The 22,846-nt window shown below is 30.2% G+C and overlaps 1 protein-coding gene and 1 pseudogene across 1 annotated transcript; both read left to right on the top strand.

Moving 5' to 3' along the window:
- Positions 1 to 2,795: 2,795 nt before the first annotated feature.
- On the top strand, positions 2,796 to 6,060 carry LOC137807980 (pyrophosphate-energized membrane proton pump 3 pseudogene; annotated as a pseudogene).
- Positions 6,061 to 21,758: 15,698 nt separating this feature from the next.
- Positions 21,759 to 22,208, top strand: LOC150023272 (arabinogalactan protein 23-like). The gene has a single exon (XM_090297582.1). The coding sequence runs from the start codon at positions 21,870 to 21,872 to the stop codon at positions 22,050 to 22,052; it is 183 nt and encodes a 60-aa protein (XP_090153708.1). The 5' UTR covers positions 21,759 to 21,869; the 3' UTR covers positions 22,053 to 22,208.
- Positions 22,209 to 22,846: the final 638 nt, after the last annotated feature.

The following is a 22,846-nucleotide window of genomic DNA, read 5'->3' as shown; positions in this document are numbered from 1 at the left end:
TGTAGCATAATTCCTCATACGCAATATCATCCAAATAGGAAAAGTTATCACAACAAGCTTAATCAATTTAACTAAAGGAATACCATCACTCTTAATAAAAGAAAGAAGATAATCCTTATTAGAGAAATGAGAAGTAAGAAAAATTTGATGAATCCAACTCCAAATATGTAAAGCATTAGAACATTCAAAAAATAAATGTTGAATAGATTCCTCGTGCTTTTCACAAAGCGTACACATAAAACATATATGCAAACCTTTATTCTAAATATGCTTATCTATAGGAAGTCGCCCATGAAAAAACTTTCCAGAGTACTAGAGTTTTGGAAGGCGGAATAGATGAAGACAAAATGAATTTACCCCAACCACAGGGAACTCATAGTTGCAAAAAAAAAATTCATTGCCGATTTAAGAGTGAAATGACCAGACTCATCTAGAATCCAATTAAGAATATCATGTTCCTCCCTAAACCCTAAACCCATATAAACCAGTTTTAAAGCAGGATACGTAGTTGATATTAACACAATACAAACCACATTACAAACCATATACTTCTCCCCCTATTTGTCTTCGCAAATAGAATAAAAAGAGGGATAAAAACAACATAAAAAGAGAGAGAAAAAGTTCAGATGATAGACCAGAAATAGAAAGAAAGCATAAAATTTTCTTCAATTTTATTTGCCATGTTGCAACTCAAATAGTTGATTATGCACAGCCTCATTCTACTCATCCAGGCTTTGAAACCTTGTCACACAGAACTCATGATGATTTCTTTGATCATGTGCAAAGTTGTCCAACCTATTCACCACAAGCCTTTCAAATGGATACATGGATGTGATTCATTCTTCCATGTTTACATCACTTGGACAAACTTCATAGGCACCAACAGATTCATTACCAGTAGCAGCAACTTCCCTTTCATTGTCTTCTCCAATGTGAGCTCCACTTGATGAGCCAGCTTGGTCACCATCTTTGCTCACCCATCTTCCACCAACTCTGGTGATTCCCATCTTGCTTAGGGAGCCATTGTTGATTTCACTTGAGTTTTGACAATTTCATATTGCAATTCTTCCAGATCCACTTCAAAATAGTGCAAAAATTTAGAAATTAAGACAACATGAGGGTAGTGGTAGTCATTTAACCTTGTTGACTTTTGCATATGTTCCATGATGATGTGAATCCAATTAATCTTCACTTTGTTCATAATACAGTAGATAAGCACAAGGTCCTCTTTAGTTAGCATTGAATAATTGCTACCTCTTGTAGTTAGCATCCATGATACAATGCAGGCAATGAGCCTTTCATCCAGATTCAATATCCTCCCATAGAAAAGTTTTTTACTCTTGATTGGGGATTCTTTAAGCAACTTTTGTAAAACTGCATCTTGTTGAATTCTTCAACAACGCCTATATTTCCTTTGTTGATCATCAACCCAACATGTTTTAAACCAGTGATTGCAGTCCAGACTTCATAAGTGATCTCCATGTCCACCCCTTTCACATGTGAACAAATTTTGTCACCAATGATTTGGAAATTAGTGTAGAAGTCTCTTACCAAATTTGGGTAGATGTTCCCAGACATTCCAAGGAACCTTTTCAGCAGTTGTTCCTTCAAAAGACTCCTCACTTCCATGAGTTTCTGTTATTTCAGCCAGTTGAAGGTGATAAGCTTTGGATTGTTGATCACCTTCCTGCTTATTTCATGGAGGTACTTCTCAATTTTCCCATCCTCTCCCGAGAACCATCCTTCTAAGCGTCCACCTCTCTTTATTCCACGGGTTTTCATCCTTTTAGAGGAAAGAGGTGTGGAATCCCTGGAGGAAGAAGGAGATTTCTGAAACAATAAGAAAATTGTAGCAGATTTGAGAAGAGACAATAGATATGGGCAATGGGTTGATTTTGTGAAGAAAAACAACTGCATAAAGCATTGTTATATAGGCATAAAAAACAACTTCATATTTTTGGCTTTTAGTGGGTTGTTTTTCTTAAGAAAAAGAGTTTGTTCAAAGGCACACAATTCCACGCCAGTTAGCACCAGAAATCACATGGTAGGCACATGTAGACTTTGACTAGTCATAAAGAATACAAGAAAATCATGAAATAGAAACCCATTTTTAGAGACCAAAATAATTAGTTGCAATAGTAACTAAATTAGAGACCATTTTATAAACTAAAAAAAAATTGGTTTCTATTATTGTTAAATAGTTTCTAAATTGGTATCTAATTAGTAACCAAGGTTTTAGAGACCAAATTTAGAAACTAAATAATTGGTAGTTAAAACCTTGGTTGCTAATTAGATACCAATTTAGAAACTATTTAACAATAATAAAAACTATTTTAGAAACCAATTTTTCTTTTAATTTCTAAAATGGTCTCTAATTTAGTTACTATTGCAACTAATTATTTTGGTCTCTAAAAATTGGTTTCTATTTCATGATTTTCTTGTAGTGTTAATGCATGCATATATGCTATGAGTCTCCATTTTTGTTTGACTAGATTATGAATTTTAAATGGTTGGGTTGTGTTGGATTATGATGGTCAAACATCTAATGCTTTTATTTTTCTCTTTCATATGGATCAACAGTACATTGCATTTAAGACTAAGTTCTAATTGGTTGATTATTGGTAAGAAATTCTTATTACTAAACCTATTGGTTGATTGTTGGTCTGATATGTTTGATTGTTGGTCTGAAATGTTTGATTGTTGGTCTGACAAGTATGCTAGTCTAAAATATTTTATTACTACTTTGAAATATTAATCATTACTTCCAATTTTATCCAGAAAAAATTGATGAGCTAATGTTGAAAAATCCAGAAATTGCTTATATATCTCCAAATGATCCAATTGGTGCCATATTTGGTAAGGAGCATCTAGGTCGAGTCAGAGGACTATCATATGGAGTTTTCCCTAACCTTGCTTTTAAAAGATTCACAATAAGGCTAAGTGGTATGAATTATGCTTCCTCTAGTGAAACTTCAGCAAATGTGGAGGACAAGGTAGTGCAAATGGAAAGTGAGCTTGCAACTGTAAATATTCAAATACAAACATTACTTGCATATATTTCTTCGAGAAAAGATGTTCTGGAACATTTTACTGCAATAACATCTAATTTGGTACATGCATCCATCAATGAGGTATAACTTAGTTGATGGAGGATCATCCTAACATATTTAGCCACCATGACTCAGGCTAAGGGTAGAGAAGATTATAAAGCTTTATAAAAGTTATTCTATCTCTTAACCTTATATAAATTTGTAAATAGTATAATAGTATTTTTCTGGCTTTGTATTTCTAAGCCAAATTTTAGAATAGATTGAAAATAATTCCAAGGCACTCTAGAAACCTTTACTTAATGATGAAAACCCATTTAGCCTAGAAACATTTGGTTAAGAATATTGGAAGTAGAAAAAGAGCTTAGAAGAATCTCATATTAGGGACAATTAATTGTTGTCTGCTTGTCCAATTTTCTATAGTTTTATAAACATTGTATAAAGTAGTATACACTTTATTTTGGGCTTGTATTTGGGCCATGTTTGGAGAAAATTTTCATGGGCCATGTATTGGGCCAATTAGAGTAGGGTGTAAATAGAAAAAGAAAGAGTCAAGCTAGTGTTACAATTAGACCTCCTTGAACCTAATGCAACTCTAGAACATCTAGGGTGCACAAATAAATTACTAGAGTGCAAATAGAAAGCATGGAGTGACAAGGAATAAATAAGGGTGCACAGGTCATCCCCTTAATGGAGAGGATTTCCACCAATACCAAAAGGTCATTTGTCTCCAATTAGAGAAGGACATTTTTCAACCTCTAATTGCATTGTGTTTTGTAGTTTTGTTCTTAATAACATTGGATTCCTAGGTTTTATTCTTTTCCATATTTGTGAACTTTATACCCTAGTTTGGAAATTTTATTTTGAGTTCAACATACATTGAATTTTTTTAAAAACATTTACTTAAATACTTAAAAAAGTTATAAACAAGGAAAGTTTGAACGTTTTGAGTATAGAAAAAAAGGTTTCCCAGTTTTGTAGCTTTCGGTTTGAGATTTATTGCACCTTATTCATTGGATTTTTTTATTCAAAATGTTTGCTAGGAATTTCCTCGTGTGTTGACGAGTCATGGTTAAAATATGAGCCTCAAATTCGTTCTACAAAATTTGCAATAAAGTTTTTATTCATCTTTGTCAGAGTTAAAAGAAAGGTTCATTTCTTTGACCTAGTGCTTTACTATATATGTCAAATTTTTTTAACTATTTTTAATTGAATACTCATTCGTTTGACCTTAAATTTGTTAATTTTGATCACAAATTGTGTTGAGATTCTTGGATAAAAATTTCATAAAAAAATTCGTGCTAAAAAATGTTTCATAAATTATGGACTAGTCAGTTCCATTTACTCTAAATTTTTGTTTTATAACCCATTTTAGAGTCATTCTTAGGTTCATTTTGTTTTGTGTTAACTTTTCTTCTTACCTTTAATTTTTGTTTGTGAATTTTTTGTTTTCCATTATTGTTTGCCTCATTAACTTCTATTTGGTTTAACTATCCAATTTTTTCTTTCTTGCTTTTGTTTCTTGGACTTATTTTTTTTTTTTTGTGGGTTTGGTGATTCAACTCTTTGTACGAGGAAGATAACTTTTGTACTTCTTCAATGAGGGTAATAATTTACTTTGAAGAAATTTTTAAAGGAAGATAAGGAGACAAATAAAATTTCAGTGGACAATTTTCATTACACCCTCCACATTAGGATGGACATTATTATAGTTTACACGTGCATTAGTAGGGGAAGTGTGCCAATGGGCTCTTAATGTCAACTGCACTTTCACCTTAAGATTTGACTAGTTTACTTTCACTAGCATTTACTTTTTTGTGTTTATTTTTTTTCTATCACTTTCCTTCCTTCATTTTCTTGATTTTAAGTCTTTGTGATACATAGGATTTTATCTTTCTTTCTTTTAGTAGATCTTTCGGGCTTCATCTTGTTTCCTCTTGTTGTTCACTCGTTCGACTTGATAGTATCATCAGTTGGAATATTTTCTAATCGGGGTACACATGAAACTAGAGTAATTGCTCCAGTGGAGGATCCAATGACAATTCTTCAAAAAGGATATTCTATAATGATAGTCTTAGCTATTCTGGCGTTTGGTTTGTCTAGTCGTTTGTTACTTTACACTAATCAAGCACCTTCAGCTTGGTTAAATATTTCCTTGTGTGGGTTGATTTGTATTATCACTGCGTACATTTTTGTTTGGATTGCCATGTATTATACTGACTACAAGCATGAGCTTGTGCGCATATTGACCCTTTTCAACTCCACTGCCATGGGACTAATATAATTGCTGGAGTCAGTTTGGGTCTGGAAATCTACTGCTCTTCTTGTCCTTGTCATCAATGTGTCAATTATCTCGATTTTCTGGCTCGGTCACACCTCTGGATTAGTAGATGTAGTAGGAATCCTAACTGGTGGGTTGTTTGGCACTGTTGTGGAAACAATGCAAATGCTAAGCACCACTGCCTATATTCTTACAATGGATATGTTTGGCCCAATAGCTGATAATGCAGGAGAAATTATGGAAATGAGTCAGTAGCTTGAAAGTGTTCGAGAGATAACAGATGTCCTTGATGCAATAGGAAACACAACCAAATTTACCACCAAAGGCTTTGCTATTAGTTCTGTTGTTGTTTCATCTTTCCTTTTGTTTAGTGTTTATATGGATGAGGTTGTTGCTTTTGCTCGTGAACCTTTCAAACAGGTTGATATTGCAATTCCCGAAAGTTTTCATCTGTGGTTTGCTAGGTTCTATGCTTGTATTTGTCTTTAGTGCTTGGGCCTATTATGTTGTTGGCAGAACTGCGCAAGAGGTTGTGAATGAAGGGAGAAGGCAGTTCATTAAGAGGTCTGGTATAATGGATTACAAGGAAAAACTAGTTATGGTCGCTATGTTGCTATTGTAGCATCTGCATCATTACAAGAGATGATAAAACCTGGTGCTTTGGCAATCATTTTACCTATTGCAGTCGATGTTGTATTCTGAATTTTGGGCTACTATACAGAGCAACCTTAAAGGGATCATCATGAGTTTTATGTGGCTAGGTTCTCTTCTCCTATTATATTTGCAAAGACAAATAGGGGGAGAATTGGTGGTTTCTGTGTTGTATTTTGTTGCTACACTCTATGGTGCTTTATTTTGTTTTATTATGATGTTATATCTTTGATATACACATATTGGTCTGCACTCAATTCTGCATTGATTTTACACTTTGTTTTACTGGTTTTTCTGCTTAAAGGCTTATGCAAAAAACTTGTTCTTGTGTGTCTTTAAACCTGGGCTATCCTGCTGCTATGTATGCCTTGTATATGCACAAATTTTGTTTTGTAGGATTTATCAAATTCAAACACTACAACACATGCAAACTAGGGATTTGTCTTCATCAAATAGGGGAAGATTGTTGAACAAGGTGCATTCATGTCTCCAAATCCAAGAGGAATGCTTGAAGACCTTTGCTGCTGGTTTTCTGTGTGTGCCTAGTAGTCTTTGAATTGTTAATCCACTCTTTATGATGATTCAAGGTTAATTGAATCTTAATCCTTTTGAAAAAGATGTGTTTTCTAAAGAGTGTGAAATTTCAACCTGTTGAAATGTCGATTCAACCGGTTGTTTTACACTTAGTGGATTTTGAAAAGGATTTGAAAAGCTTGACTTTGTTTAACTTTGTTGTCAAACCAAATCAACGGGTTGTTTCGATAATTCAACTGGTTGTTTTTCTAAAAACCTTAACAGGATTTTGTCAAGTTGTTTCTATTTGTTTTAAATGATTCAAACTGCTTTTGGTTCTTGATTTAACAAGTTTGACAATCTGATTGGAATATAAAATGGTTGTTTTACGCTCCTGGTCATTAACTAAGAAAGAGAGATCAATCAAAATTAGTTTTCAAGATTTCAAAGAGCTTTTGGATCATCTCAAGTGTGGAATAGGATTGTCTTGTAATTATGTACTTTAATCTTTGATTTTACCCAGGCGTATTTTATTCCCTTCTTCCTTAATCATTGTATTTCTATGTGATCTGGTGTGGTGCAGTTTCAAAGGCTTGTTTTGGAAATTGTGTTTTTCCAAAGAGTGGTGTGTGTTCTTGAGGGGTTCAAGATCATCATTCTTGGTGTGTGTTGTGTAATCTAGGTTTGATTACATAATGAATTCTTAGTGGTTAGCTGAGGAATGGATGTAACTCTTGGTTAAGAGTGAACTAATATAAACATCTTGTGTGAATTTCTCTATCCTTACACTCATTAAACTACTTTAGCTTTGATTTTCTAAATTGCTGGTATAAACAACCGGTTGTTTCTAAAAAACAAAGTGGTTGATTTTCTAGAATCAAACTAAAAATAGTTTTCTCTTTGGATGAACAGTTTTCTAATTGATTGATTCTTCATAGTCTTTCACTCTACCTTCAATACTTGTGAAAATCTTTCAAAACCAATTCACCCTCTTCTCTTGTTTAAGGCCTATAATTCTAACAAAGTGTGTGTGTGCGCAAGAAATGAACCCTAGAACCAAACTAAGGTCTACTACAATGTAAAGAAACATTTGCCCTAGGTGTCATGGAGACCTAAAAGCAAGAAACCAATAAAGAAAGACGAAAAAAAAATAAAAGCAAAGTAATGCAGTGAGACAAAAATATCTAGACAAACCCTAAGTGAAAGTGCAATTGACACTTGGAAAAACAGGCTAAAAGCCTTGAAAAAAAGGTGTCAAATGAATCAATGGAGTTTGTTGGTAGAGAATATTACCATTCTAAAGATGGTTTTGCAATGGTAGTTAGAAAGAGCCTACAATGTACTCCCAAGTCCTTTAAGAAGAGATTAGCTCAAGTAAAATATGCCTTGACATGGGCTTTTGGATTTGATGTCCCAATGTACTTTTCCACACTCAACACTTCCACTTTTAGGAAAGTCAAGCTTTCATGACGGATGGTGTGAAGGGATAAAAATCTGTAAGGTTTGCTTTCATAGCCTCATTCAACGGGGGATTTGGAATGGACTTGAAAAGTTGTTTTTCCCCCTTAGAGAGGGCCTCAACATAGAACCATTAGCTTGGGATTTTCCATCAGTCTGTAATCATGTTCACAACTCCACTTGTGCATGGTGGTTCCAAGAGTCTTAGAGTGGGTGTCCCCCATGATGGTAGGATTAGAGGTAGGGATCAGTTGAGACTCTACAACCTAATTGACACAATCTTATGCTTTCTTTTAGGATCAATGAGTTGCTTGATCATGTTCTTGTATAACGAGTTGCTCATGTATAACTTATAACTCGTTCCAATGTTAACTCATTTCAGCCTAATGTTATTGCTTAAAAAGCTCGAAGTCTTTTTTTATCAAACTTGCTATCCATTCCTGATATAGCATTCTAAAGAGTTTTCTCATTTTTTTTGAAAAAGAACTTGGATTTATGGCATTAGGGCTACGTCTAGTGGTGGATTCATCTTGGAGATCATTGATGAAGGGCAACAATTTTTCTTCTAGTTAATACCACAAGACTTGTGGTCGAAAAAACAGTTACTTGAACCCACGGTGGACACCAAATGTTCTTACATGAAAAGAGTGTTACTCTCCCACGGTAGATGGAGGTGGTCGGCCTTGCAAATTGAGTTATGACTCTAAGAAGGGATTGTCGAGTTTGTCGCAAATGACATGGGTAGATCCGCCTACAAAAGATTCTCTGATGCTTAAGTAACTACGAGCATAGAAAATTATAAGTATATGAGTGTGAGAATTGAGTGAGTACTCCCTATAGAACTGATATGTATTTATAGGTCTTTTTGGGTCTGGACTGGAGTGTTGAAAAGATGAATAAGAGATATATTTGATTATGAAATGTATCATTCAAATAATTATTAATATGTATATCTGAGTTATATGATTGCATTTTATTTGATTACATTATGTCTGATTTTACTGGATTACCTTTTATATGATTGGATTTTTATATTATTATCCATATTTTTGTATATCTCGAATACAAGTAGTTACAAATTTCGTTCCTTACATTAAAAAAATTCATTTTATACAATCTTGCAACTTTAATGAATGAAAAACACTCTGGATCCTCAAATTTAGAATCTCCTTATTTCGTAACATATTTTTTGGAAATAAATAAAATGTAATTTCCACCACTACAATAAACTTTTAACCATCTAGAATAATATTAAATTGAATGATTTTTTTTATATTTTAATAAAAGATTAAATATTCGCACTAATTTATTCTCAAATCAATTACTCTTTATCTTAATCCAACTAACGCATTTAGTGACAAAATTAGGTTATTTTAATAAATTGTTATGTAAAGTGGTATATATATATATATATATATATAATAAATAGTTCAAAAATCATAAATTAAGATGAGTAAGTAGAGATTTCAATTAGAATTATGGTTTATGATTAAAATTAGTGACTATATTTCTGTCATGCTTCATACATATTCTTTACACTAACCAATATGCCTAGACACTTTAGTGTGTAAAAATAAGAAAAATACGAATGGTTATATCTACATATTTAATTATTTTAATGTTAAATATATTACATGGAATTGTAATATTTAAATTTTATTTTCGGAATGTATGTAATATATTCCTATTTTCATTAAAAAAATATAATATATTTAATGGTTATGAGTATTTTCTTTTATTAATATTAATTAGTTGTTTTTTGTGTGCATATATAAATAAAGATAAAAAAGTTAAGTAAAAATAATTAAGGACGAATTTTATTTAACTAAAATAGTTTTGTAAAGATTTTAATTTGTGTTCTTTATAATAATTTACATTTGTAATGAATATAAAAATAAGTGTTAAATATGTTTTTTGTTATTGTATTTTGATGCAAAATTGTTTTGTGCGTTTATAGTTTAAATTATAGATTTTTTTATAATTATAATAAGGAAATTATTAGAATGAGTTACACTATTAGCATGTTAAAAATTAAAATATTTTATGTTAACTTATTGTTGTAGTGGATGATATAATATTATAACATACTAAACACTAGCAATTGGTTTGTTATTTTAAAAAAACATTGATAAGATATTCATTCAAATAATTTTTTTATTATGATATTTAGAAGGTCTAAAATTTTAACTAGATATAAAACCATTTTCACCTTATAATACATGAAAAAATATATTTAATTTTAAAAATAATAATAAAACTGCAGATAAATATTTTATATTTTATAATCATGAAACAATAATGAAGATAAAGTATTTAATAAATAAAATATAATATTTTTAAGAAAGAAAGAGATTATTAAACGACATACCATGGTCGCTTAGAATTTTAAAAGACGCAACTACTCATTTAATGCTTGCATATCGATAAAAGTTGTAATATTTCCTTCTAAAGTAAAATCTTTTAACGAGCGATACAATCTCAAGGAAACAGGTATAAAAACATTAAATTTAGTTGTATTTAATACTTTTCTATTTTTAATATTTTGCATATATTTAATGGATTAAAAATCTAATAATCTCCTTTTATTGTTTAATATCTATTTGCGTACATAGAAAAATTTAAATAAAAAAATCAAGTAAAAAATTGATTTAATCTGAAATAATTCTGGGAATATTTTTATGCTCCATTAATAATAGTCTGTAATAAGAAAACTATTTTAGTTTTAAAAAAATTAAAATATTATGAGAGAGTAACAGAGAAATTTATGCATAAAATATAATATTTTCAAGACTATTAAAATGTCATTTTCTTGAAGCTTAGAATCTTAATGACATTTTAGCCTGTGAAACTTTACGTGTTCAAAATCTTCTCCATTAATTCTCCATTAATTGTAAGTGTTACGTATTAATATATATATATATATATATTTCCTTCTATAATAATTCTTTTAATAATAGTAGTCATCATACAATTTTAAATAAAATGGTAAAAGACTAGTATTTTTTTCATATATCTAAATCAAGTAAAAATGTATTAAATGAAATTTAAGTAGTAGTGTGTATTTAATAAATTTCTATTTTTTTTATTTTGAATTTTTTGCATATGTATAATGGAGTAAGATTAGGAAAATTTTCCTCTTATTAATATTAATTAGTTTCTTTATTTGTATACATGGAAATAAATAGAGAGAAAAGAAATAAAAAAATTGATTTAATATATAATTTGTAGAAACATTAATTTATGCTCCATCTATAATAATTTACAAATATCAATTATAAAAACAATAATGAAACAGTAATAAATAAAATATTCTATAATCATGGGAGAATAATTATTTATTAAATTATAATGTTATCGAGAAATCAATACATGATTAAACATGTAATTTTCTTGCTTAAAATTTTTAGAAACATACCCAACTTATCCTCTGTACAAAAAGCCTATAACTTGAGAAAACGTAACGTGTTTAAATTTCTTCCTCAATTAATTATAGTTTAAGGTATTACTGAAAAGTTCTAACATCTCGTCCAATAATAAAATTAGTTAAAGTTTAATGACGTGATGTTTTCATCTACTATATTTAAGATAATCAAAGTTGATGGTAATTTTAGATTTTAGTTTGATATTCATTTTTGAATTACAATTTATGTGTCAAATAGCTAATAACTAAGCTTATTGTACGTTGGAGTACCAAGTATATAATTTTTTTATTGTTGATTAAAAAACAAATAAATAAATAAATAATAATTTATGTGTCAAATGTGTAACACCCCATAATTTACATATAACTATTACAATACCGGTTCTACATATTTCCGTACAAGCTTACAGTTTTTCAAAACATTCCTAATACGTAATTAGGATATATGGAAATACAAATATTTACAATATAAGTTTCAAAATCAACGCCTTAAAACTCTTCTGATCCTCAGACACCTGTAAGATCATCTGCTCGTGTACGTAGTACAGTCATCGCAGTTCAAACACAGCAAGAAAAGCAAGGGTAAGCTAGTGAAAATAGAATTTTATAGTATACGCAATTAAATCAAAAGAGAAAACCAAGTTACATGATCAATTTCTCAAATTATACAATCTTCTTCAAATCCCAACATTAAAACAATCACATAGATCTCACATGGATCTACACATCCAAGATATTCAACAAACAACGTCTTCCGGAAGACCCAAGCCGTTACCACCTACTAGAGACTAACACCTGATCCAAAGATTACCAGCGAATCCAATAGAAAGGATCAGGGTAAGTTCAATACAACCCAAGCCGTGCATCTCATATGTCACGGTGTGCATGAACTCCCCCATCAGCTTCTCACCACCTGATATCTTAGTCTATGTGACTTAGATCATCAGTGAAGCTCGGAGATCTCTGTTACCACATAGGCATCAATACTTAATACACAGTAAACATCAGTCCATACATTATCTCAAATGTATGAATTCAATTTCATACCATTTCGTCATACAATATCATTCAAAAAGTTATCCACAATATTCAAAAGTTTATTTGACATAAAAAAAATACACTTTAATACTAAATCATCAAAACCCAATATTTCCACAAATTTAAATAATATATAAACAAACAACCCAATATAAATAAACACACAACATCCCTGCAAGAGAAATTGAATATTGGGACCACGTCCCTTCCGCATTCAGATCTTCTATCCTAGGGTGCTATTAAAAATTAAATTTAGCTTCCCTTACCTCAATTGCTTGCTTTCCAAGCAACTTTTAGAATTTTATTCCTCACCGTTTGGATAAGCTTCAAGATTTATAGGCCTAATGCAAATTATCCAAACAGAACAAAATTTCAGTATATAATAGAATAAGTTGAGAGGATTAAACTTCTCAACTAACCTCACCAAGATTGATGACTAATCCTAAGGAAAAACAGAGAACAAAGGATATTTAGAGTAAAAATGAACTTACTCTGTTTGAAAATCTGATCGGGTAGAAATGTTCCTTAACTCGCCAGCTACAACGTGGTATGATCAAATTCTAAAATAGATGAAGATTGGGAGAGAAATTAAGAGAGAGGGAGAGAAGAGAATTGGAGAGAGAGAATGGAGATAAGGAAGAATAATGTGTGCAGGGGTTTTTTTTTTAGAAAAAACATGTTGTTACAAAATGAGTTGTAAAAGACAAAAAAAAATTAAAATAAATAATATAATATAACATGAGATTATAAAATAAATAATTAGATTAATATAATTAATAATACGAGAACGTAAACCTTTAAAAATATAATAAATAAAAATTTAAAAATATGATAAACTGAATAATTTATAGATTATTTAACATGTAGTTATTGTAAATTTTCAAATATATAATGATAAATCATATTGATTTCATTCTGTACTTAATCATCATAATTAAGAAGTATTTGAAACGCTCTTGACTCTAAAGTTCAATTACAAGTGTTTATATGGGTAAACAAATTTTCACATAAGATAAAGTCTCCCTATGGTAAGATATTCATTGAATAAGTCTTGTCTTTTGGAAGACATGTTTTCCACTTTTCTTATATTATTGTTATTAAAAATGAAATATTACAAAATAAGAAATCAAATCATGAAAAAAAATATTAAAATACAAAAGAAATATAGAAATTCTAACATTTTTTCTTGATGAAGAAGAATTATACTCCTAAAGACTAATAATTCACCATGATGTATAGTTGAATTTAGTAAACAACGAAATGAATTATAATATCTCTTCCTCTTTAGTTCACAATAAAATAAATATTTTACCTTTTTTTAAAATATTTTTCTTCTTAATAAAGCATTTTTATTTTTCATTAAGTAAATATGAACTACATATATAATATAACCAATAATTCAAACAATATTATCAACCAATAAAATTCAATACATTTTGATTATTTTTTTTCACTACATAACAAAATTGTCCACTACCCTTTCATATCCTATTAACATTTAAGGAATTTAAATTCAAAAACTAAAAAATTAGCTGATTATCATTGTCCATAAATTATATCAATTTTATAAAATTATCAATATATTATATAATAAAATGATAAACACACATTTATGTATATAAATTAGATAAAATTGTATACAATTATCAAATTCTATAAAATTATATATATTTGTAGTGACAAGAGGTGCTCGTATCTTTGGTCCAAACACTTAAGCATAGTAAGCTCAGTTAGTTAAAGTTATACTCAGCTTGGCCTGGAGCAGGTATGGGCCCAATGGCACGTTAGGTCGACCCAGATGTTTGGTAGCCTATACAAAAAAGATAATTAAAGTAAAAATAATAGAAGGAATAGTTGAATTAGTTAAAGTGCATATCTTTTAAATACAAATAAAAGTTGTTAGGAATGATGTGACATAGCACCCGAAAATAAATGTGCACATTAAGATAATGTTTTACTGTTGAAATGGTTGATAAAAATTGTTGAAGGAATGTTTATAAAAGGGGTTTAAGGTAAGAGTAGCTCACCATCTAGTCCGACCGAGATCAATCGGCAAGAACAATATTATAAAATTATATATTTTTACAAAAAATTATATAAAAAGTTGTTCTATTAAATTATTAAATTATACAAAATTATGTAATATTATATAAAATTATATAGATTGTATAAAATTATATTAGTTTATAGATTATAGAAATTACATAAAATTGTATAAAATTATATTTTGTATCACTTAGCATTTTTTTGATTGTTTAATGATCTTGTTAATTTTATTTGTGGACATCTTAGCCTATTTTCTTTGACTTTATTATTTCTAGCAAGAGTTATAATAAGTTACAACAACTTCATCAATGAATTTTAATGAGAATGCGTCTATTGGAATAGTAAAATTCTCAATACAAACCTTATTTTCTTACTTAAAAAAACTATATGAATTCAAAGGAAGTTAGTTTAAATTTCACTAAATTCAGATCAACAAAAGTTTAAATGCATGTACACATTACCCTCTAACAAATTTCTTTAAAAAGATAAATGTAATAACTCTTCACAATTCATTCAATCTGATAATCAATTACCACCATCACAATCATAGGTTTTAAATTACTATTCTTATAGTCCTTAAAATTAGAAAATCTCATAATTAAATAACCCTTACTTGATTTTCCATACTCCATAATCCTTAATAAAACATCATATATCAGAATCTTTACCATGAAGTCATAACTGTGTATAATAAAATTATGACTCATATAAAGTCTTAAATATTTTTTACTACTCTAACATAATGGTCAGTCACTTCTCTTTCATATCCACTAAATAAATAAATGTTCATACTAAACTTTGAATTCCAAATTTAAATGCATGGAAATATGATGAAATACAGAGAGAAAAAGAAGAATACATAATAATGTTTATACGGTTTCACTCTTAAACAAGAGTTACATCTAGTCACTTAACCAAATAAGTCAATCTAAACACAAAGAATAAGATACATAAAAAAAACACATTTCTTGAACCTTACAAGAGTGTTCTTTAACCCCTATAACACCTATTACAGAATCAAAACTGGAAATCTATCCAATCAAGACCAGACATTGTAAAGCAAAACTAAACAAAGGAACAATATCGCCTGATTACAACAAGATCAAGTTGAATATGAAAAATTCAAGTGAATAACCTCTTAACCTAAGTTGATCTGAAGAACACGAAAACAAAGCTCCAAGAAAAAAAAATTGGATTTAGAAGAATAATTCTCTCAAAATTCAATATGTTTTCAAAAACTCAGACTTCAAAATGTATTCAGAAAAAATTGTAAAAGAAAGATAAATAGAATTTATCCTTTCAGTTTTAATGGATTGAACACATGTTTTAAATAATATCAATCGATTAAATTTGTAATTGATTAAAATGTCCACTACAGTCTCACTAAAAAAATCGTGTTTATGGTGACAATTATTTTTGTATATATTGTCACTTATAAATGTCACTATATATGCTTGTGGTGGTTTCACATACCACCATAAATATTGGCGCCACAAAGTATAAGATAGAGATCTAGTTGGAGCTCCCGCAACACCACCCTTTAATATATTGTATAAAGCGACATTTTAATGTTGTAAATAATGTTAGTTAAAATTGTCGTATTGTCTTTAATCGAAAAATGATTTCAATGTAAAGAATGGTGCATGTAGACACCATTATTAACGTTATATTATGACATATCTAATGATCATTATTATAATAAATTCTGAAATGTAATACGTTACTTCCAATTTTCGTAATTTGAATATTAAATCATTTGTAATTTATCCACCACATTATAATCGCATACTTTAATAAAATCTATTTTTTATAATTACTAATGAAATAATAAAAATACATAAAATTATATTAATCAATGCAGTCATTCCTTGCCATTGAGAAAAAGTTACAAAAAAAGTTCACATTGTCAAAGTACATCACCAAATAGTTAACATTTGAACAAAAAAAACACAAAGTTTTGTCATTATCATAAGACATCTTAATTAGGATTGCTTCCTTGGCTTGATCCTCTTATTTTATTTGATGATGGAACACCACTTCTAACATCTAATGCATGAAATAAATAAATAATAATTGTAAGTTATTCAATTTCAATGTTTATAAAATAAATTAAGACAACAATATTACATAAAGAAGATTTAAATAATTTCTTAAGTAAACTACTAAGTTATATATCATTAACAGAGGCATGTACCAATCCAGTGTTCTGGAACCAATTGTCTAGAAGCAATGTAGGCAAACAATGTTTTGCATTTGGTTTTATGAAGTTGTGTGCTCATTTTCCAACTTCAGTACCTTTTCCTTCATATTTGGTGAAGTTTTAGTAGATGAAGCAAATTTCATACTATTTTACCTTGTTGTGGATTTTTTGAAAGCAAGGGTAACATAAGCTTCATATGACAATTTTTTTTTGAAAGAGTTAACCTCAAGGGTTAGTTTTTAATAGGACTTGAGGCAAGACCCTTGGTGCACTCAAATGGAATTTGAGAAAAAACCATAGATAGACCACCCCTTTTCAAGGGAGAGAATTATGATCTATGTAAAGAAAAGATGATCATTTTTTTGGACTAGATAGACGAAAGCCTGCTGAAAATCATCCAAGAAGGCATTCCATCCATACTTGATTACACCGGAGAATTGCTACCGAGAGAATCCTAGATTGAGCAACAAAACGATAGATATAAACTCAATGCCAAAGCTAGATACATTCTTATATGCACTCTATCTGAAGATGAGTTGATAAATGTTATTTCCATAACAAGCGCCAAAGAAATGTGGGATACGATTGATATACCACACAAAGGATCAGAAAGCAGTTCAGACTCATTCGATATTGAGCCTGATCATATGTGTCTAATGAATGGCAGATAATTCAGCATCAGAAGTAACTGATGAGGATACATGTATCTCATAATTCTTGGAAATTTGTTGTACTATCAACTGCAACAAAGAGGTAAATCTTTCATACTTATGTTCCCTTAAGAAAGCCTACCAGAAAGCTATTGTTATTAATTCTCAACCAATATCTGCTTATAAATCTCTAAGAAATAAATTAAAAAATACTTCCAAAGAAATTGAACTTAGGAAAAAGGAAATGAGAATAAAATTGTTAGAAAATTAAATAATCACAAAGAATGTTTTAAAGAAAAACCTGAAAACACAAGCTCAACAAGAATTAAAAAATTAGAAGAATATTATCATCAACTCTTAGATCATTCTATTAAAAAAGATAATAATCCAAAAGAAGTCATTGACATAAAAACTCTTACTGAAAAATCCAGAGAATATCTTAAAACAATATTTGGTTATAGTACTAAAAATCCTACATTAGAAGATAAAGCTATAACTTTTGTCTCAAAGGGTGTTGTCTCTAACAACATCCATGAAAGGGATATCTAGAGACAAATTAATAGAAGAGGACCCAACCAAGCATGGGTTCCAAAGAGTAAAAATTCTTTTTTTACAAGTCTTGAGGATACCAACAAAACAAATAAAGGATGGACATCTGAATAACATCAAGACAGAAAAGCATGCCACAGAGGAAAAATGGAATGAAACAAACATCATCTTTTAGAAAATCCCCAGCAACGTCTAGAGAGATAAGTATAAATAAACTCAACTGGATGATATGATCACACGATTCAAAACTGATCGAATAATATCAAGATGTAGATGAAACATAAGTTTGTGCATTAGACGATCCATGTATGCTTGCATTAGACGAATGTAATAGTCTGAAGTCTTCGTGTGTTTGTTACTAATATGCTGGTATAAAAAGTAAATCTTTAAGGAATAATTACCTTAACGGATACTTTAGTACTTATAAGCCTATAAATATTATCACATGGAGTATTCTTGGGTCACTTAATACTTTTACTCACTTTTATTCAAATATCTTTAAACTCTTACTAACTTGAGTGTCAGAGAGTCTTCTACAAGTGAAATCGTTATTATCATCGAAGCTCGATAATCTTCTATGAAATAAATTGGTTTGCTTGCTCAACTCGTATTCACCACATCTTGGACAACTCATAGACATCCTCGGTAAGAACAATTTATTTTCGTATGCTAAGACCATCCTCTCACTTGTTATCAATAGTTATTCAAACACGGTAAAACCCATACTGCACAATACAATTATTATAGATTCTACAAAATTTTATCAATTTCAAATGTTAATTGACCTTTTTCTTTCTCGATCTTCTAATTTTCCTTAACTTAAACTAACCAGTCTATGAAATTCATATCCATTTTTAACAAGTTTTTACACTCTCATAAAGCAATAAATACCATGGTTAATAGAGCAAAAGGTTTTTTTTTTTTTTGCAGGGGATGATAGTGGGCTCATACCTCAAAGGCCCATTAGGAAGACATCCAACCCCGCATAACTAAAAGATTTTATCTAGAGAATGTTGTTTGTGAATGTTTTTTCTGTTTGTGAGGATCTTCAAGATCTTTCTGTTATTATTTTTTTTTGTTAGCTTATAGGACAACTGTCCACCAATGAATAGCGTCTTCATAAAACCTCTGAAAAAAAAGGAATTGTAAGGAACATTTATCTTTTTAAAAGTAGTTTATTCCAGAGACATTAAACCCCTTTCTTCTTGTGTTGTGTGTGTTTTTCTTTCTTTCATGTGCAACCTCTTATCAATTTGGTGCTTTCATCGAGATCTCTTCATGCCTCCCAAACCTAACAAAGACCTTAATGAAACCCTTCAGTCCATTCTAGACAAATTAGCTAACCTCCAAACATATCTCCAAAACACCCATGAACACCATGAAAACCGATATAGTAGATTTCACCAAACTTTAGAAAACCGACAAATAACGTTAGAAACAAAGCAAGAATCTCTCACCCACACCATTAACACTCTCCTACCTGCCATCCCTGCAACACTTTTTTCAACCCAACAAAATACCCCCAAATCCTTCTCCAATTTTACAATATTGCTTGAGACTTCCACCTACACATGGACGCTTTTTATATGTGTGGTGTCGCTCTAAGTTGGTTCAAGTGGATGTATCAAAATTACCAACTCAGCGATTGGATTCTTTTAGTAGTGGCCCTCCACATATGCTAATCATCAAGTAGAATTGTTCAAAATACGTCAACATAGCATTGTTATCAAATACCAAAAAATGTTTGAAAAGCTATGCAACCGTGTTTTATGCCTCACTCCAAAATGATCCTCAACTGTTTCATCTTCAGCCTTATTCCAGAAGTTAGACATGAGTTAGTTGTTCCCCAACCTACTTCAATCACGCAAGCCATCAACCTCACCAAACTCTTGGAATCAAAGAGTAATGATACCAAGCATTTTACACGCTCCTCGACCTTTCTCCCTCAGTTATCCAAGCACTTGCTACCCCCACCTAGTTCCCCTTTTTCCCAACCAACCACACCATCTACATCATCATCTCTTCCTATAAAAATAATATCCTCAGCCAACTTCAAGAACGAAGAGCAGCGGTCCTATGTTACAATTGTGATGCAATTTTTTTCTTAGTCACAAATATACAACCAAACTTTTTTTTTTCTGTTACTAGGAGACAAATGCATTAGAAATATCGCCATATACTTTCTCCACTTTAGACACTACCCAAGAACCTGTGGACTCCACTCACATCCACTTATCTCTCCAAGTCTTATCTGGCACACCTTCAGCCCACACCTTTAATTCCAAGGTTACATTGTCAGTCTCTTAGTCACCATCTTAATCGACACTGCCAACTCTCACAACATCCTCCAACCCCGCCTTGCCTTTTTTCTTAACCTTTGTACCCTCCCAATCACACCCCTCCATAATGGTTGGAAATGGTGACAAAATACATTACACGTCTCTGTGCCCCAACGTCACCATTTCTATTCAACAACATTGTTTCTCAATTCCCTTCTACTTAATCCTTATTGAAGGTGCAGATGTAGTCCTTGGCATGGAGTAGTTATGTCCTTTTGGACCCTTACAAGCAGATTTCTCTACACCCCAACTCCCTTCAACCACAATGGCCTTCCTATCACTCTACAAGGTACCACCAAACTTTTAGATAACCATGTTTCAGCCACCAATATTTGTCATCTTTTACACAAAAATTCAGTAACATCTTTTCACCTCTTAATTCTACAACCGGACCCTCCACCTCATTCTCCACCTCTTAATAAGTTTTATTTCATATTTTATAGCCATTAAATTTTTTGTATATTAAAATATAATGTATATTTTATTTTTAATACATCGTGATAGTGAGAATAATGTTAATTTTAAAGATATAATTGTCATTTATTAAAATTTGAAAATGAACTTTGACAAAGTGGACTTTAAGCCTAACTCAATCCTATAAAACCGACTCATGAGGTGAGGTTTGCACTTATTAATATATTATGAAACTTCCTAATCTCTAATCGATGTGAGATCTCCAACCGGAACAAATACTATTTCTTTTTTTTTTTAAATAGAATAAAGGTGACTTTTATTAATTAAAAATATAAGTATTTATATAAAATTATAGAAAATTTGAGTGTCTTTTTATTTAAATTATAAAAATATATGAATTTTATTTTGAAACTACATGGAGTGAATGTCATGTACCGTGTAACTTCCTGGTTGTAAGTGGATTTTTTTTAACGAAACATATTAAATCAATAATATCAAATTCATAAAAATGTAATTCTTTATTCTATGTACGTAATGTCAATTTTAATTAATGAAGTTTGACCTTAATTTAATCAAACGCTATAAACTTTATATAAAAAAGACCAAACACCATAAATTTCGTTTCATTTTATTTTTCGTTAGAAGTTATTAGTAGTTTGTTGATATTACATTTATTTCATTAAACATATATACCCTCTAACATAAAATATTACTATAAGAATAAGAACTATAACTAAGAAAACAACATACAATTTGAATTCATACCTAAATTAACATGACTTACAACTTAAATTATATTATTGTACAAAATTAGTATGACTTTAATTTAAATAACTTTAATTAAAAATAATCAGATAATTAAGCAAAGTAACCTAAATGACATCTAAACAACTCATTGAACGAAACTTATGTACCCATTTGAAAGGTTCTAGTTTAATCACAACGTACCTATAACACACACACGTGGTTAACAAAGTTTTGTTTTTCCTAAATACAACACATGTTGATGTGTGTATACATACATACATACATATATATATATATATGTCAAACCCTGAAACCATTCAAAACCATACAATTAAGACCTTTTCACAAGCCTAAAAATGTGGAGTTTTCCCAAAATAACTGAAACCCCATCTTTAAAAGGCCATGAACTGCACAATTGTTCCTCAGACCTGCAAGCAAATAACACAACAAAACTAAACACATTTGTTTCATCAGCACACCCGCGGGTCTCCAAAACAAAGTCACATCTATTCATCATGGACATGAGGAAGGTCACCTGCGCTATTCTCATCGCCGCCGCCTCCGTCAGCGCCACGGTGGCTGCCGCCGAGGTTCCCGCTCCCGCCCCTGGTCCTAGCAGTGGAGCCTCAGCTGCCTTTCCCCTTGTTGGCTCCTTGGTCGGTGCCTCTGTCTTGTCTTTCTTTGCCTTGTTCCACTAAGCTGTAATGGCGAGAGACTAATGGAAGAATCATTAGCAAGGAATATAAGAAAGAATGGATGATGTGATATTGTAACAAAATTATTTCACGAGTTAATTATTTTATAAACAAAATAATTATAATTTAATTAATAAATATATTGTTGATGAAATGTTAGATGTCATGTGATACTCTTTGTAATACCCATTCAATATCTAAAGAGAAATTAACAGAACTTATAAAGATTGATTCCTTATGATAAAAAAGAAGGTAATGATAGATTTATAACTTAATTTTTATATTATCGCGTTACAATTTTTAATTTATTATTTTAATATTTTTTATCATTTAATTCTAAACATATTTTTTATAATATATATTTATTTTTAATATATATTTATTTTTAAATTTATTATATAACTCCAAAAATTGTCAAAAAAAATGATTTTCTTCAAAAAAAAAATATGAAATAAAATTTTCAACAAATTTAATGGCATCGGATATATTTGAAACCTAAATTTGTATTGGAACTGAGACAATTTTTAACAGTAATTGGCAGATTTATATTAAAAGAAAAAAGATGCTTTTACACCACTGATTTCATTTGATATCCTTATAACAAAGGTAAATAGTAATAATATATTAAATTAATTAATTTAAATAAAATATAAATTAAATTATTGAAAATGAAAATAATAAAAGTAAAAAATTTAGAAGAGTCAACATATAAGGGTACGTATAAAATAATAAATTTCAATGACATTTTTTTCTCTCCATGTTTTGATTAGTTTTGTAATATCCAATATGCAATCACA

Source organism: Phaseolus vulgaris, chromosome 11 (assembly GCF_051622355.1).
Source record: "Phaseolus vulgaris cultivar YP4 chromosome 11, ASM5162235v1, whole genome shotgun sequence".
NCBI lineage: Eukaryota > Viridiplantae > Streptophyta > Magnoliopsida > Fabales > Fabaceae > Phaseolus > Phaseolus vulgaris.
This window is presented reverse-complemented; position numbering and strand designations above follow the sequence as displayed.